The 17819-nt window shown below is 38.7% G+C and overlaps 4 protein-coding genes and 1 long non-coding RNA gene across 8 annotated transcripts; 2 read left to right on the forward strand and 3 right to left on the reverse strand.

The window, feature by feature from the left end:
- Window positions 1–1536: 1536 nt before the first annotated feature.
- On the forward strand, window positions 1537–3087 carry LOC133727397 (uncharacterized acetyltransferase At3g50280-like). The gene has a single exon (XM_062154985.1). The coding sequence runs from the start codon at window positions 1654–1656 to the stop codon at window positions 3028–3030; it is 1377 nt and encodes a 458-aa protein (XP_062010969.1). The 5' UTR covers window positions 1537–1653; the 3' UTR covers window positions 3031–3087.
- An 833-nt stretch (window positions 3088–3920) lies between these two features.
- Window positions 3921–6736, reverse strand: LOC133727398 (uncharacterized). The gene is made up of 2 exons (XM_062154986.1): window positions 5921–6736; window positions 3921–5318 (listed from the first exon to the last, which is right to left on the reverse strand). Exons 1-2 carry the CDS (start codon window positions 6033–6035, stop codon window positions 5080–5082), a joined length of 354 nt encoding a protein of 117 aa, XP_062010970.1. The 5' UTR covers window positions 6036–6736; the 3' UTR covers window positions 3921–5079.
- Window positions 6737–10750: 4014 nt separating this feature from the next.
- LOC133727399 (uncharacterized) lies at window positions 10751–12717 on the reverse strand. 3 transcript variants are annotated; one of them, XR_009855156.1, is made up of 4 exons: window positions 11915–12717; window positions 11634–11699; window positions 11434–11507; window positions 10751–11175 (listed from the first exon to the last, which is right to left on the reverse strand). It is a non-coding gene; the product is annotated as an uncharacterized LOC133727399 (long non-coding RNA). The 3 variants fall into 3 exon arrangements; XR_009855157.1 differs by having other exon boundaries at window positions 11434–11699; XR_009855155.1 differs by having other exon boundaries at window positions 11434–12717.
- Window positions 12718–13981: 1264 nt separating this feature from the next.
- On the forward strand, window positions 13982–15784 carry LOC133721052 (UPF0481 protein At3g47200-like). Its single transcript, XM_062147572.1, has one exon. It carries the CDS (start codon window positions 14091–14093, stop codon window positions 15675–15677), a length of 1587 nt encoding a protein of 528 aa, XP_062003556.1. The 5' UTR covers window positions 13982–14090; the 3' UTR covers window positions 15678–15784.
- Window positions 15785–16170: 386 nt separating this feature from the next.
- LOC133721039 (protein RER1A-like) lies at window positions 16171–17602 on the reverse strand. 2 transcript variants are annotated; one of them, XR_009852052.1, is made up of 5 exons: window positions 17129–17602; window positions 16785–16965; window positions 16608–16680; window positions 16459–16528; window positions 16171–16400 (listed from the first exon to the last, which is right to left on the reverse strand). XR_009852052.1 is itself a non-coding variant. In XM_062147557.1 (4 exons), the coding sequence occupies exons 1-3, from the start codon at window positions 17512–17514 to the stop codon at window positions 16648–16650; spliced, it is 600 nt and encodes a 199-aa protein (XP_062003541.1). In that variant the 5' UTR covers window positions 17515–17602; the 3' UTR covers window positions 16171–16528; window positions 16608–16647. The 2 variants fall into 2 exon arrangements, 1 of the variants encoding a protein (XP_062003541.1); XM_062147557.1 differs by having other exon boundaries at window positions 16171–16528.
- Between the last annotated feature and the right edge of the window lie 217 nt (window positions 17603–17819).

Consider the following 17819-nt stretch of genomic DNA (forward strand, 5'->3'; position numbering starts at 1 on the left):
TTAATTAACATCAATTATCTATATTACATGAAGACTAAGTAATGTGATTGTATCAAGACTCATATCTTATAGTTTATTGCGAATACTTAAAGTTAAGGTATAAATCTGATATGTATAAGAAAGTTAATATATAGAGATTTAGTTGGATTATATTAGGATCCTCTTTCAAAGTGGCCAGGCACTGTGCTGCAATGCACAGTTGGAGCATTTCACATGCGCCGAAGGGGTTTATCTTGGGTCTAGGAAGCCTTTAGGTTCCCCTTGACAAAGTCAAAAAAAATATTAGGATTCTCTTTATAGGAGAAATCCTTTAGTAACATCTCTATATAAGGTTGAGGTCCCTGCATACACTAGTACTGGATACTCTCTCCTCGAACCTAGTGAAATTTATAAGACTTTGATCTACTATAAGTACAGGTTCTTCTTATATTTTAGTTATACTCATTGAATACACATTTTGTATCTATATGTTATGTGAATTGATGTTGTGGTTTTCCAATGGGTGTTTCTAAATGTACCCAGCAAAGTTCTTGATACACCCAGCAAATTTATTTATTTAAAAATATATCTAATTAAACTATCTAATTTCCCAAACTAACCTTATCTTGTACCCAGCAAAAAAAAAAAACACGGCCATGAAAACTTTCCCAGCATCCTTCATTCCTTTTCGGTGATTTCAATTAACCTCTCTTTTTATAAAAGCATGTATTAACTAATTCACATCTTGTCTTTCGATCACGACTCTTGGGCCTCTCATTTCCTGTCCACTTTGTACAATGAAATATGAAGGGGTATTGGTGTTGAAGACGTCAATTCTGTCAACTATTTGCTAGGAAGGGGCACTTGCAAAATGGAGCGCTAAATATGATTAGTTACAGAATAATGGCTTTTGATTTAGTCACGGAGGAATTAAAGGAGTTGTTCCTAGTAGCCAATATCCTTAACAAAGAAACCTCTATAGCATATATTGTAACCATCGGAAATTCAAGAAGACAAGACTTCAAGAAACATAAGCAACCCAGGTGCTCAAATCTTAGAGTTGGGCAATTTCATTATGAAAGATGGATCAAATGAGGACTGGAAGATTGATTAAACAGCAGCAATTTAATTTTTGTTCTCCATGTCTCTCACCTACAGTATTTACGTTAGGAAGTTTTCATCACAGTGTTCTTTTGCTGGGTACACGATAACGGCAACTTGGGAAATTATTAGACATATTTAAAAATAAATAAATATGCTGGGTATACTTAAAATTTTGTCGGGTACATTTAAAAACACCCTTTCCAATTCTATATAACAGTTACGACTTGCGAGAATAAAAATAAAATCGAAACTGGTTTGCGTTCTTCCTCACAAATTCTTAAAAGGTCGACAACAAACATGATTGAGGCCACTACTCGACCCATCGAGCAGTGATACTTTACTTCAAACGAGCAACATGGCCATCACAATTATTCCACATCCGTTTGAAATCAAGTTTCAATAATTGATTGGTCATTGGTGGAACTATACCCCACTACACCACCATCTTCGATATTCTGCGGCCACAAAATAATACCACAGATGAGAAGAAGTTCACTCCACTTAGAATTGTGAACCTTGTAAGTTGCAGAATAAGTTTATTAATTATCTACGTACCCAGATCTGTTTCCCATGGAGAACATCCGCTTCATCTCTACAACTTATGTTCAACCCAAAAACCAAATTAGTCAGTATACTAAAATTGAATTAACTCCATGTGATGTTCAATTATTGCTACTAGATACGATCCAAAAAGGCCTTCTCTTCCACAAACCCGAACCCGATCACGAAGAAGACCTCAACGACAAGCAGAGGTTGAAGCTGATTGAGCACCTGAAAGCCTCCTTCTCACTCACATTGGACATCTTCTACCCACTTGCTGGACGTCTGGCCGTCACCGAAAATGACGACGACAACACGGTCTCGTTCTCCGTGGACTGCAATGGAGCTGGAGCCCAATTTGTCCATGCAGCCGCGGATGGTGTCACCGTGGCCAATATCCTCGACCCTGTTTATGTTCCGGATAGCATCGTCTACTCTTTCTTTTTGATGAATGGTGCAGTAAACTACGAAGGTAAGTCCAAACCCTTGCTCGCGGTGCAAGTAACTGAGCTCGTTGATGGCATTTTCATTGGTTTGACTATGAACCACACTGCTGGTGATGGTACATGCTTCTGGAATTTCTTCAACACTTGGTCCGAAATCTCTCGATCAGGAACTTCCAGAGTGGCTAAGCCCATTTTCGGCCGTGAGTTTCTTGATGGAATCATCCGTCTCCCGATTCGAATTCCCTTCTTCCAATATCAAAACCCGGAAGAGAAAGTTGTGCCACCAACGGAACCGCTTCAGCAGAGAGTTTTCCATTTTCGAAAGGAAAAGATTGCGGAGCTTAAATCCAAAGCCAATGCGCAGATGGGCACTGGCAGGATCTCTTCCCTTCAAGCACTCATGGGCCATCTTTGGGTATCCATAACCCGAACCCGACGTCTCATTTCCAGTAGTACTGATGATGAAGAAAGTCAAGAAATAACGAAGTACGCGGTATTAGTAGGCATGAGGCAGAGACTACACCCTCCATTGTCCGATCAATACCTTGGAAATGCGGTTCTAATTGGCACCGCAACATCCAATGTAGGCGAACTGCTTCAGGGTGGACTAGGCTGCGCCGCTATGGAACTGAACAAGATGATAGCTTTACAGACAAAACAATTAGAAGCGAAGAAGTTCTTCGAGGGCTTTGTTGAGCATCCTAGTCTGGTAACAAGAATTGTGGTGATAAGTAACTTGTTGGGTACGGGAAGCTCACCACGGTTTGATGTGTACGGTAATGACTTTGGTTGGGGGAGGCCCGTGGCGGTTCGAAGCGGCTCCGGTAACAAATTTGATGGGAAGTTAACTGTGTTTGCTGGGGCTGAAGAAGGAAGCATTGATTTTGAGGTGTGCCTTTCGACTCAGACTCTACAAGCTTTGGCGGAGGATGCAGAGTTCATGGAGAGTGTGGCTGTGTGAATTATTATTAGGTAAAAACACTTTTATATTTGAAAAGTTCAGGTACTTAATTATTAATTTGCTGTGTTTAGTCCCTAAATATTCCACTTCTTCTTAACTGTTCTTTACTGATTGATGTATGAGTAATATATAGCACGAGTGATGAACTTCGAGATAAAAAGTAGTCCAAATTTGGTTTAAACTTGGTTTTTCGAAAAGATACCAGGCAAAAGGCCCGTGTGATTATTGATATGCTTGAATTTACATTACAACTACATTTTAGATACATTACATACCAAAATGAGTGTATAATGATTAGCTATCCCAAAAATCTGGTGCCTTTGCCAGATTCCAAATCAGGTATCTCAGCCAGATCTCAAAAAATACACATGCTATTATGCTAACCAAGTAGTTTATGTACATAGTGCAAAAAAATGGTTAGTGTGCAATGAAATGGGGAGAGAGAGAGGATTATCACTTCCAGATGGAAACTATCATGGTACAACGTGATTTTGTAAGTTAGTTATGTGATACTCAATCCCCAACTGCCATCCAAATTTTCCACAATGACAAATTTGTTGGGTCTCCCTTACCATCATCTACATACATTGTAGTTCATAAAGAAGTAGTTTTGAAGTCTAAGATTAACTTAGTTTCTATTCATTCAGTTCAGTAATGTTAATGAATAAGTCAAATAAAAGATAATCTGAAGTTTTGTGAAGAGTCAAGCAATCAAGCATTTAAATTCATAGTCAAGCAATCTGAAGTGATTAACATCTCCTTCATGCTTCTCGCGTGCGGAAGTACTTTTCAATTGTTTATTTATGTCAGTGAAATTTTATAACTGTTATAGGCATCTTCAACCTCAATCACAAAAGCTACCATTTTCAGAAGTAAATGAAGAATTAGATTGGAAATGTATCCGATAACGACCTATTAACATTGATCTGCAAGAAGAAACATAAAGTTAGAACTTTGCATTAGGAAACGATGAAATCATTATCTCCCAGGTCCACTTATCTTGAAAACCTTGTAAAGAGCATAATATTCTTGACAGAAATATAAGTCAAAAGTACTTCATAATATCCCCAGGAGTTTGAAGACAATCCTCCGCTAATTAAGTTGAATGAGAAGGAAATGGATACCTACTTAAAATTTGTAACCTATCTATTAGAAGCTGCTGAATTATAGGGTCTACGGGTTACCTTCTCCCATACTCTTCCTAGTTTAGGGGTGTTCCTTGTTTAAAGGAGGACCTTAAGCTACAGTTTTGCAGTAATGTCTTACTTCTAGATCCTAGTTTTATGGCTTAAAGTTAGGAGTGACTCAGTGACTTGTGGAAATGATTCACAGTCCTTGACGTGTTGGTCATTAGCCTGTTGTGTCTTCCACCATATATAGTCTGTATCTTGTACATGTTTTGCGTGATTAATATACAAACAGTAACATTCAAATTCAACACTATCATAAACTTAACCCTGCCATTTTGATCTCTCACTGACACAAAAATTCACAATTTTATTAAGATCATAAAGGAAGAGCATCTGAGCATCAATAATTTCCAGGTCCTGTCAAGTTCTCCATCACACATTAAAATTCTACATAACAACATTTTGAGGAACAAAAGTACACATACTATTTCCAACTCTTTCAAAATCTTACCTGTTACCACCCCTTCATTTCAAGAAGATTACAATACCTACTTGAAATGTCTGCTGGTGTAAACAAAAGCCAACCATATATTATCAATAAGATTGGATCACATCACTACCAAAATATAATGCCATGTCACTTTTACTTCAGCGTTCAGAACATTCAAAAAAGAGTTCCACAGAAGTAAAGGTTTCAGAAAGGTTTCCACCACTCGGACCCATGTGGTGTGGCTCGGATGGCAATCCAATGGGCCTCTAAACAGGGCGAACGCTGCTTCGATACTGGTAATAGGTCGGAGGTTCGAACCCTGCTTCAGATAAAAGCATCCATGGGGAGAGTCAGGCCCCGGCTCGGAGGCTCAAAGCTTCGGTTTTCCCTTTATAAAAAAAAAAAAAAAAAAAAAAAGGTTTCCACCACTCATACTCTGGCGCGTCTTTGCACCCAAGTCCGGTGGTTTATTTCACCAAAGGTATCCACCACTCGGACTGGATTTGGATGATGGTTCAGATGGTAATGCTGATGGCAGAAGTACTTAGAAGCGTAGGATGAATTTATATGATGAGGATGATCAAAACCCCACCCTATAGAATCATCTGCTGTCTTCAGCCCCTTTCCTTCTTCCCAAGAGCTTGAGCAAGTGACCCCCAATTCACCAGCTGCAACACAAAAAAAGTAGATATATCAGGAAATAGTTCGTAGATTAATGAGGCACCAGACTACAGCATGTATATATATCTAAGCATGTCTGAAATCGTGATTGAAACAAATCAAAGAAATGGACTTACATTTTCATTCAAAGCATCCAGTAAACTTGTTGGAAAGTTGTTACTTAGCTGTCAAGTTTTGTTAGTTACTGTTTCTATTCATGTTGTTAATAATCCCTATTTGTTAGGGAAGTGCTTATAGGTTTGATTCAGTCTAGACCATGATCCACGTTTAGTGTGGGGTGCAAATTTGTTTTTATCTCCTTTCTTGTAAAGGCTTATAAAGCCATCAGTTGTAGTTCAATTGAATAAGAAGAACATTCCTCCAGTTTCAGAATATTGTGTTTAGGTTGTCCATTTCAACAAAACTTGGGTCCAACTATGCTGTCTTGGATCAAATCTATCAACAGACATGAGAAATATATCTCAGTCAATCGTTGATATATACACACACAGAGAATAATGGAAGCAGAATTATATCTAAGGCGGAATGATTCACAAAGACAGAAACAAATATGGGGTAAGTGAATGGTAATTGATGTATAATTATATACCTCTGGACCTCTGGTAAATCGTTGATTCGATTGATTTAGAATCCTGACACCCTCCATTCATTGCATCTTCATCTTCCACTTCTTCATTTTGGCCTGGCTCAGAAACTTGAGCCATTCTCTCAATAAAGCAAAGCTTATATTTATCAGTCTTCTCTCAATTCTCTAGAACAAGTAGTGATGGAATTCAGGAAGGTGTGAGACAGAAAGCAAGCGAGGGATCATATTTATAGGCTCCACTGTTCACGTTTCTTTCCAGCTTCATCAGAAAGCAATGGCCTTGTTCACGTTTCCTTTCCACTGCTCACGTTTTCTTTCGTCTACTCTCGTTTGTCATGAGGGACCTGTTTACGTTTCTTTCCACCGATAACGTCTTCTTCCACTCTTCACGTTTATGTGAGAGTCTCTGTTTGTCTACACTCACAACTGCAATACTGCAAGGTGATTAGGGAGTTGGGCTTTTTATTTTTATTTTTTTACTGTATTCTTTTAGAGTGTGTTTGGATGAGGGAAAAAATGATGGAATTTAATTGAAAGTGAGGATTTCATAATTCCTAAAAGCCAATTCCCTCGTTTGGCATTATCAGATTGGAAATTTTAAATTTCTCTGTGGAAAAAAACGAAGGAATTCGTTATTTAAATTCCTCACTTCAATTTCCACCAAAATAGGTGTCATTTACGAATTCCTTTGCAGTATTCAATTTTTATTTCCAAAACAAGACTTTTTTCTATTTTATCTTTTTATTTTTTTTTAAACTTTCTTAATTTATTACACATTTCAAATCCTAAATAGATGCAACCAAACAATAGAAAATGCAATTAATGGAATTTTAGATTGATGGAATTAAAGATTCCATCATTTATAAATTCCTACGGATTTTATAATTTTCTCATCCAAACACACCGTTAATGCAATTCCATATTTCCAGAGTATATTATGTCCAGATTATAACATTTCGAAAATTTCCAACCTAGAAAATGATGGTGAAAAACTTACATATGACTTTGCTACGTTTAGAGTTCTATTAACTATATTAAGTGGAAAATGAGTTATTATTATATTTTAAAATTAAATTTAAAATAAAGCAAGCTAAAAATAAAAGAGAAAACATACAATGGAGAAATAATGTAACTTTAAGTGAAATTCTCTCATCTCTAATATAGCTATCAAATTTGGCAAAAGTTAAATTTAACTTTACTTTATGTAGTTTGTTGGAGCTGTAAAATGCTTTAAAACTAGCCAAATTTTTTCTTTGACTAATCTTTTGACAAATCTGGTGGAGATGCTCTAAAACAATAGTTGCATAATATTATGACCTTAGCTCATTAAGTATATGAGTTTATGCATATACACACATATATGGAATAGATGGGTTCAAGTTCATATTCGAGAAAGTTTTTAGTGCTATTGTCAAACCACACCAGCATTATGAGTGGTATGACTGTGCGCGGTTTAACACAAATTAAACACTGAAGGGTAATATAAGGTAGTTAATATTGAATTGTTTTGAGCTGAGGCAGTTGTCAAATTTCAATTGGTAAATATAAATGACTCTGTTATGGTACTCTCCTGAAGTATTGTTCTCTGTTTCACCACTTGATACTTCCCACCATTTTTCTATTAAATTCAAGGGCAATTTTCTACATTGAATAGTAAAAGAGCCACATAGCAAAACAATAAAAATTGACATAGCAAAAAAGCAAAAATTGGTCTGAAATAAAATTTTGGCCATAAATTTAACCTAAAAACTTGGCCTATGTTTGCACTCATTCATCACTTTGTGGTGTGGTGGTGTGTAGAGGAAGTTCATCTTTATTGACCCTTTAATAGTCAAATGAAGAATAAATTCAGGTACTAAGTAGTCTAATTTTTTTTTTTTTTTTCCGAATAGATACCAAACTTTTCAAAATTGTGATAAGCAAATCTAAAAAAAAAAAAGTAGGGTTTTTATCCATTTACCCCATTTCTAGGGATTTTTTTCCCACTAACCCCATGAAGTTTTTTTAATTCTCTCTTACCCAATACACTCTAAGGGAGTCTTCCCTAATACCCCATTAAGATTTTTTTTTTGTTTTTAATTTTTTTTTAATACCATTTTACCCCTCACCCTTTGTTACTTAGAGAGAGAGAGAGAGAGAAAATGGAAGAGAGAGAAACTATAGGAGACTTCGCCGGAGCCGGTCACCGGTCGCCGGATTCCGGTCACCGTCGCCGGATTCCGGTCACCGGTCACCGGTCGCCGGAATTTGCTGAAAATCTCACCGGAAAGTTTTTTGCCCTCCATAGACATCTATTGCCCCCTAATAGATGGGTAATAGAGGTCTATTGCCCCCCAATAGACGTCTATTGCCCCAACAGTCTATTGCCCCCTAATAGACGTCTATTGCCCCCCAATAGACGACTATCAGCCATGTATTGCCCCCCAATAGAAGCCTATTGCCCCCCAATAGGACTTTCAGTTGCCAGAATGGGAACTAATCTTCCTAAATTTAGACAAATAAAACTTTGAATACAGAAAAAAAACAAGGAGATTACATCAATTCAAAACGTCTATTGCTCCCCAACAGGCGTCTATTGCCCTCCAATAGACGCTTTAACATACGTCTATTGCCCCAATAGAACTTTTTGTTTTTACCTTTTTCTTTCCTCCCAGGCTTTCTGCCTCAATTTTACCAAAAAAAAAAAAAAAAAATTGGGCACCCAGTGCTTTGGGCACCCAAACTCACAACACTACTGAAATACTGTACTCTCTGCTGTCTCAGATCTTCTCTTCTATCTCTCTGCGCAAATATTGAATTCTCCCAGTTCTTGCTTCAATGCATCCACCTATATAATTAATAAAGAGGACAAGATGAAATTCACTAGCTAGCCAGAGAGACGAGTGTATATAGATATCTGATTAATCTTACTCGGTCTTAGGCCTTCATTTCGAATCCAAGTCAATAGCACAAAACAAAGAACTCACCTTGAATCAGGCCAGCGCCGGCGCAATTGGCTATAGCCGACGGCAGTGTTCATTCCAACAGGTTGTGGTCCAGCGTCGAAGCTCGCCGGAACCCAACCGGAAAACTGATTGTATGAGCCGAAGGTGAGTCAGGTTGGCGATGCTCCTCGGAATCTTGCCGGAGAGAGAGGACTGGAAACAACTCACCAGCGGTGGAGTTGGGCCGGAGAATGGAGCGCGCAGGACTCAGCAAAGGCCAAATCGTCGTCGCGAAGGAGAGAGAGAGAGAGAGCGCGGAGGAGAGAGAGAAGGGAGACGACGCAGTCGCAGTAGTCGAACTGGTGGCCGGAGAGGTCGAGGGAGGGCGGTCGTCGTCGTCTTCAAGCGTGAATGCCATCGCTGCGCCGGATATGGAGATCGGAGATCGGAGAGAGAGAGAGAGAGAGAGAGAGAGAGAGAGAGAGAGAGAGAGAGAGAGAGAGAGAGAGAGAGAGAGAGAGAGAGAGAGAGAGAAACTGGATCTGGAGAGAGAGGAGAGATATAGCGAGTGGCACGTTGTAGTTTCTTAATTAGATTAAGGGCAAAATTGTCATTTCTTGTTAAATTGTGTGTGTGGGAACAAAAATCTGTTGCAGGGGTAATTGAGATCATTTTTGCTCATTTTGGGGCTTTGGGTCAAGGACCCAAAAAAAAATTATCCATGGATAAGAAAATGAAAAAAATGAAAAATTGTCATTGATTCAAGGAAAATAAAGATTGAAATATTATAGATGTGTATAGTAATACCACAGGTAAATCATGGATTCGTTCGTTAATTGCTCCATGGTTGGGCTCTTCAATCTTATAATACCATCTTCCTCTTCCTCTTCCTTTTGACCATTGTACGCCTGTATTTCTCTTACCATTCTCTATGAAATCCAAAATCTAATCATCAAGTAGCAGATTTGTGCACACACCAATTGATTACTCTTTATGACATATTTATAGGTGAAAATAGGAGGATTTCAGAATGGAGTGGTTTTAGAAATAGATATAATTCATTCTTATCTGCTTCAGGCTGGTTTTAGAACAATATTGATGAGCTCCAAAAAGCTTATTGTCCGTTTTGATAGAGTTCATGTTTTTCTCCTAGATCTTATCTTATGAGTAGGGAGTTCATGTTTTTCTCCTAGATTTTATCATATATTACTGTCTCTCTTTTTTTTTTCATTAATTATTTCAAAGTTTAGTATTTTGTTGAAGTGAGGGATAAAATGACTCTCTAGCATGTGGTACGGTTCACGTTTTTCTCTTAAATCTTATCTCATGAGTAGGAAGTTCACGTTTTTCTCCTAGATTTTATCTTACTAGTTGAATTTGGAAAAGTCCTTTATGTGTAGGAGTGATTATTCAGAAACATGAATAAATTGAGGAATCCTGTTTGGAGTCTTCCCTGATAGTATCAGGTTACTTAGTTACTTGAAGCTTCACTCTAGGGTTGCATTATGTTAGATTGTTTTAGGGTTTTTACATTAGAGTTTTATTTCATAGCTCAATATTGTCGTAGCCCGGTTCTTTGGGTGAGTCATTTTGTAATGTAGCATTCTTTTACTATTAATGGATTGACACCCCTTCCTTGATAAAAAAAAATAGTATCATGTAATATAGAGTATCAATACATCAAGTAGCACTACAAAAATTTTGCTCAATTCCTGTATAGAGCGATAATAGTCTTGTACTTCAAGGTTGTGTTTGTTTCACAGGACTATTATGCCCCGCCTTAATTTCTATAACAGTCCAGGACTCCTCTAACCTGGCTTAAGCTATATTAATACCTGACCCATGTTTGGTACTGCTTAGGACTAAAGAGCAGAATAGTCAAAATAGTCATATCCCATGTTTGTTGGTGTTTAGGACTAATTTAATTTTGCATATCACAATATTTTTTTTTAAAGCAAAATATTATCTATTAATAAGAGATAATATTTATAATGTAGTTTTACACTTTTTTTTGAATCATATAGGAAATAATTTCATTAATAAACTGCGGACATACAGGACATCCTAAAGGGTCAAAATGGCCTCTGCAAGATAGAGAGCCACATCCTAAAAGATCAGCTAATACATACTTTGTGAGCAAAGTAAATTTTGCTTGATTAGAAAGGAGTGCCACCCTTGGTGATAAGGACAAGCTCCCTTCCATAATGAAAGTTTCCTAACGTAATAACAACATGAGCCTAAAAATAAGCTTCATTTCTCTAGGAGTTTTGCACCAAAACAGAGCCTCAAAGTTGATTTCTGGCAGCTTGGTCATGGGACAGTCATCTCCCTCATCTGTAAACACACAAATATGCACAATTTTAACATGTACCTTTGATGACTATAAGACAACAAGAAAAACTTCACTTAAAAATTTTCTACGTTTTCTCAGTAACCAAACAATGAACAACAAACCGGCAAAATTTCGGTTTAATCCCCGTAACTTGTCTATCATGTAGAAATTTTGAAAGTGCTATACTGCTTACAATGATTAGTCTTATAACATCACTATAATTAATAGCAGTATGCCAGTATACAAGTTAAGAGACAAACCTGATATGATCAGTAATGCCTTCATTATTCCAGAAGTGTGCCAAAGCAGCAAGCCACAATGCACATTTCAAAGCCTCCACATACATCCGAAAACAGAACCAATTTCATTAACTCCACATATCAAAAACATAAATTACAAAATGAAACAAAAGATAAGACTGAATTTATATTATCAAAAAGTGGCTAGGAGCATTTTGTACTTGTTAGGAATCCAAAGGGCAGAGAAATGCCTGAAAGAACAATTCAGGGAAGCAGCTTGTTGTGGACTGAATCAATTACATAAACAACCAGCATTAGAGGACTTCTAAAAAAATGGGATCCTCAATTACAAGAAACAGATGGATCTGGTGCTTAGCTATTAATAAAGATAGCTCCAAGTAATGGTCAGTTTCTGGCTAATGAGTTTGACCTCAACTTAACAGTATGCGAAGGTTTTATTTCACACATCCATAAAGATAATAGCAAGAAACGAAATATATACCTGGTCCTGGATTTTGAAAATCTGTTCTTGTATCCTTGCCGATGTACATAGAACTTCTCCAATACCGAGTAGTTTCCTTCCTAAACAACAATTGATCAAATTGAAATTGATCCAGTCATGAAATTGATCAAATTCTCAACAAATCAAGCTACTCAGACACCAAATCCTCAATCAATCTGTAAAATAATCACTACCCATAAACAAATTACAGTAGATAATCAGTCCATAATCTTTAATAAAACAAATTACAGTAGACAGAGAAAGAAGAAGGTAGAGAGGGTTGAAGGGGGGAGAGAGAGAGAGACCCAGTCATGAAATTGATCAAATTCTCAACAAATCAAGCTACTCAGACACCAAATCCTCAATCAATCCGTAAAATAATCACTACCCATAAACAAATTACAGATAATCATTCCATAATCTTTAATAAAACAAATTATAGTAGACGGAGAAAGAAGAAGGTAGAGAGGGTTGAAGGGGAGAGTGAACAATAATCAACACAAGACAGAGAGCATGAGAAATGAGAGAATTGAACCTGAAAAAGAGCAGCCGGAGAAGACTGAAGCGAAGGAAACGAGTGAGTGAGAACGATGAGGCTGAAGCGAAGAACGAGACTTTAGCGTTGCATAAGACCTGCTTCCACAGTCCGGTGAAATTTGGGGAGACTATGTAAGAAGGTGCGGAGGTAGACTCGGGGACTGCATAGTCTCATTTAAGTGAGTCCTTGTTTCAGCCAAACATGGGATAACTCTTACTCTAATAAATAAGACAGTCCAATCCCATCCAATCCCATGAAACAAACACCCCCCAAGGGTGCAACCATGCAACTGAATGCCTATAATTGGCAATAAAGTACATTTTCTATAAAAAATGTGACATAACTCTGCTTAATCTCTCTGCAAAATTCTAATAGAAAATAACACTCGACATTATTTTATGTAAGGTGGCATTTAGCTTCTTCCCTGCGTTACATAACCTCATATTAAGTAATGTACTCATATTTGGCTTTAGAATAACCAAAAAAACCTCCAAAATCTTCATCATCTAATTGTTGAAAAACTAGTTTTGAAGGTGAGATGCAATTTCTTGAGGTTGGGCCTTAGCATTCTTATCACAATTTGATACGCATGCCCTTGAATTATAACACAGTTTTTTTTTTGGAAAGGTATAAGTGTATAACATTATGTTTTATGTTTGTAATTTACCCAATTATTTGCCCTCAAAATTGTAACTTGTTTACGGATAATCAAGAATTGATAACAGAGTGAAAACAAAGAGGCCATCATTAAACAGCCAATTTGGTCAATTGATGTTCTGTCCATGTGTGCTATTCATTTCTTTCCCAGCTTAAACTATACAAATTATAAATACTTTCCTCTTCTCCAGCTCAATTGGCAAAACGTGCAAGAACCCAATTTTTATGATGAAGTTGTGCAAGAACACATCATTTTTATATAGATTTTTTCTTCTCCTTTTTTTTGCAGTAGTAGCTAGAATCCCTCAGACCAAAAGGAAAAAGAAACCAGAATCCCATTTTTCTTCTTTATTTGGTAAAGTCCTATTGAAATGGTAAATTAACCTTATCACCCCCAACTTTGTGAGACATTACCTTTCCAAAGCTGACTGATATCCACTCCTCTTTGAAGTCTTAGTGCCTTTTTAAACCAGATCTAATGGGAGTTTTTAAATGGTTGTGAGACAGTATAGTTTGAATTCAAAGAAAATCATACCCTCAAGAGTTGGAGACACAAGAATAAACCATGAGAGTAAGAATATAACATTAGGAAAATACTTCAGTACATTAATGAACCGATACATCAAGTAGACTAGGTTCAATACAGAGGTAGACTAGCTCGGTACAAGGGTAGACTAACTCCATGCATGTCTACCCATGTACTGAGCTGGTCTACCTCTGTATTGAACTAGTCTACTTGATGTATCGGTACATTAATGTACTGTAGACGATTCCATAACATTATACCTAAAAGTCCCAAAAGGGCCCATATGTTTATTAAAGTATCAAATTAGAAACTTATCTAAACCCAATTTGTATCATAATGTTAAGCAACTACCCCATTATTTTCATACCCTTCATAGTTGGCCCCTTTGCTAGTTGTCCCTATAATTGCTTAGGAGTCAAGCTAAGCCAATCCCAGAATAGCATTCTCCCACAAAAATGGTTGCTGTGTTCAACAAGGAGCTCCTGAGCTGGTACCTGATCACAGTCAAGCTCCGAGAAACAGTTGAATCCGGAATAGCAAATCCGAACCAATCAATCCAATCTTCTGATCAGAATCTGCAGAAACGAGAGCAGCAACAATCTCAGTCACTCCAAGTTGTGATCCAAAATGGTGGTGATGGGAAATTTGAAGAAGGGCCGAAAACGCCAGAGTCCGAGTGGGTTCTCACCATCAAAGACAAACTCGAGCAAGCTTCTCAAGACGATGCAGCAAATGTGTGGTCAAAGCTCTGCATCTACAGAGTCCCACATTACCTTAGAGAAGGTGATGACAAAGCTTATGTTCCTCAGATTGTGTCATTGGGGCCTTACCACCATGGAAGGAGACGCCTTCGCCAAATGGACCGCCACAAGTGGCGTTCGCTACATCAAATGCTCAAGAGGACTAATCAGGACATAAAGCTTTATCTTGATTCTATGAAAGAAGTTGAAGAAAAAGCTCGGTCTTGCTATGAAGGGCCGGTTGCGATAAGCCTTAGTAGCAATGAGTTTGTTGAAATGATGGTGCTTGATGGTTGCTTTGTGCTTGAGCTATTTCGTGGTGCAGCTGAGGGGTTTAAGCAACTCGGGTACCCTCGAAACGATCCCATTTTTGCAATGCGTGGCTCGATGCATTCGATTCAGAGGGACATGATTATGCTTGAGAATCAGCTTCCACTTTTCGTTCTTGACCGGCTGTTGGGTCTGCAGTTGGGGGATCCTGAGCTTAAAGGACTTGTATCCAAGCTAGCATTGAGGTTTTTCGACCCATTAATGCCAACAGATGAGCCATTAACAAAGAGTGATCGGAACAAATTGGAGTCATCACTTGGATATGCAACAACCTTTGATCCATTGTCTGATCAAGGTGCCCTTCATTGCCTTGATGTTTTCCGGCGTAGTCTATTGCGATCAGGGCCGAAACCTGTGCCAAGAGTTTGGATCAAGAGATGGTCAAACGTGAATCGGGTTGCCGATAAAAGGAGGACACAGTTGATTCATTGTGTCACAGAGCTTAGGGAGGCCGGGATCAAGTTCAAGAAGAGGAAGACTGATCGGTTCTGGGATGTGAAATTTGAAAATGGGATTCTGAGTATTCCAAGGCTCTTGATCCACGATGGTACTAAATCTCTATTCCTCAATCTTATTGCATTTGAGCAGTGTCATCTTGATTGCAGCAATGACATTACCTCCTATGTCATCTTCATGGACAACTTGATCAACTCTCCTGCTGATGTGGGTTATCTACATTATTGTGGCATAATTGAACACTGGCTTGGCAGTGATGCTGAGGTTGCTGACCTATTTAATCGTCTCTGCCAAGAGGTGGTCTTCGACATCAATGACAGTTATCTTTCTCGGCTTTCGGCTGATGTAAACCGCTACTACGACCACCGGTGGAATGCATGGCGTGCCAGTTTAAAGCACAACTACTTCAGCAATCCCTGGGCCATCCTCTCCTTCCTTGCTGCTGTTGTGTTGCTGTTTCTGACTTTCACTCAAACCTTCTATGGAGTTTATAGCTACTATAGACCGCCAAACTAGGTCTAGCATGTAAGTTTTTCCAGCATGGAAGCCTTCCCTATCTCAGTTTTGATTGCAGTGTGTAGTAAACATTTGCCACTATAACTAAAGCATATGATTTAATGATTTATTGACAATGGAAGCCCTTCCTAGTTCAGAATTGAAAATTAAGTTCAATGCACCCTCCATCATGCACACAACATGTTCTATAAGACATAAATGCCATCAGCAGAGAAATGCGATCTAAACTTCAGCTAATGGTGGCATTAAGTATTCTTCTTAAAATTGTACTACTTCATCTCCAGTTGGAAAACACGAAGTCTGTTACAAGTTCCATACCATAATCTTATCAGCTGAACCATTCCTGTTCAAGCTGTCAGTAACTGGCAATTCTATGTTCTATAAAACCTATATGATGCAGGAGAAGCCTTACTGCCACAAGTAATAAGGCTAACAGACATTCATAAGAATCACAAGATTACACAAGAATGTTCCAAACAACTTTCAGCCTCAATTCAAGGAAATGAATTGCATTAATCCCAGTTTCAACTAAACCATGAAAAAATACAACAAAATATGACATATCCCAATTGCATTGGATGGCTAGTATTTTCACTGCAAAACTCTAAAAAGTACATGTCATTCAATTGATTATTTGGGACAGGCAAGTAAAGCATGTCCCTTCTATACAAATGGATCTTTTAATACTAAGAAAGCAAAACAGAAAGGCCTCCAGTAACCACTTCATCTTCCCGTAGCAAAATATTACAGGGGCATAAGCAACAGATTACAAAAGCGTACGCTAACCAATCACCCAAGCTGCCTGAATTAGTTCTTGAACACGATTATCACATCTTCCAAAGACTCTAGTGCTGTTCAACATAACACATCAGAGCACATTTCATGATTTAATTGTGACTTGCACGAAAGTGAGTTTGATTCAAAATGTACCTGAAAGGTGGTTCTAATCCTTAGGTAGGAAGGTTCTGGTTTACAATGCAGAAGCTTTCTTTCCATCATACCTCTGCAAATAACAACCCCCGATATAATTAATTCACAAAGGCTCGACGCATCAGCATGATATTGACAAGCAACAAAAGCCACCTTTGCTTAGCGACGAGAGCATACCTGCTTGCCAATAGAGAAAGGAACATATTTGTACTTGATCATGTGCACGATCTGCCTCCTCATTGTGAGAACGAAGAGCACAAGCCAGTAAAAGAGAAGAATAGGCCAGAACACAGGCACATCAAATGCACTGAAGAATGTCATCACGAAAGCAATGCAAAACGCCTTTGTAATTGAGTACCTTCCAAACAAACAAACAAATCCAAACCTAAATTCAATCCATTCGTCTCGAAAACTCTAACCGACATTTCATCGAACACATACAGTGCATCTCTAGAAACCAAATCCTCAACCACAATTTCATAAAAATTCAAAACTTTTTTCCGATTAGAATCCGAAATTACCAGAATTTAAACTCGGGGAGGCGTCGCACGAAGGGCCGGAACTCGTCGGATCCGCGGGTCGGGAGGCTGGGGCCGTCGGAAAGGTCGTGGATCTCCGGGTCGACCTGAGGAGAGAGAAAGCCGATGAGCAAGTTGAGGAGGTAGATCCCCAAGCCGTACGACACGACGTAGAATCCCTGGACCCGGTAGATGCGGAGGACGTAGACCAAGGCGACGGCGAGGGTGGCGAGCCAGCGGTAGAGGAGGTGCGGCGTCGTTTTGTCGAGCAAGTGCTGAAATCGGCGCGAGACGCCGAAGCTCAATGCCTGGAATGCGTCGAGCGGCGATCCCTGAGACGACGGGTCGGCGGTGGCGGCGACACCCACGCCCGCCGCTCCGGTGTCCATTGTTGGTTTGATGTGAATTGGGATTTGATTTTGAGGCGGAGAGAGAAGACCGGAGTTTACGGGTGGTCCTCTGCTTTACACAGGTCACAGGGGGTTGGCGGTTCTTTTTAATACGTCAGGATTTTTGGTCCGGTTTGGACCGGCTCTATTCTGGTTGGGACTATATTGGATTTGGCCTGGTCCGCTGGGCTCACCTAACTTTAGTACTGGGCTCAATTTCCTACTCTGCCTAGCTAATATTTCCAAACAAAATAGGCATAAAAATTAAGCAATTACCTTAGATTAAAATTACGTTAGATGAGAGC

Source organism: Rosa rugosa, chromosome 1, assembly GCF_958449725.1.
Source record: "Rosa rugosa chromosome 1, drRosRugo1.1, whole genome shotgun sequence".
Lineage (NCBI taxonomy): Eukaryota > Viridiplantae > Streptophyta > Magnoliopsida > Rosales > Rosaceae > Rosa > Rosa rugosa.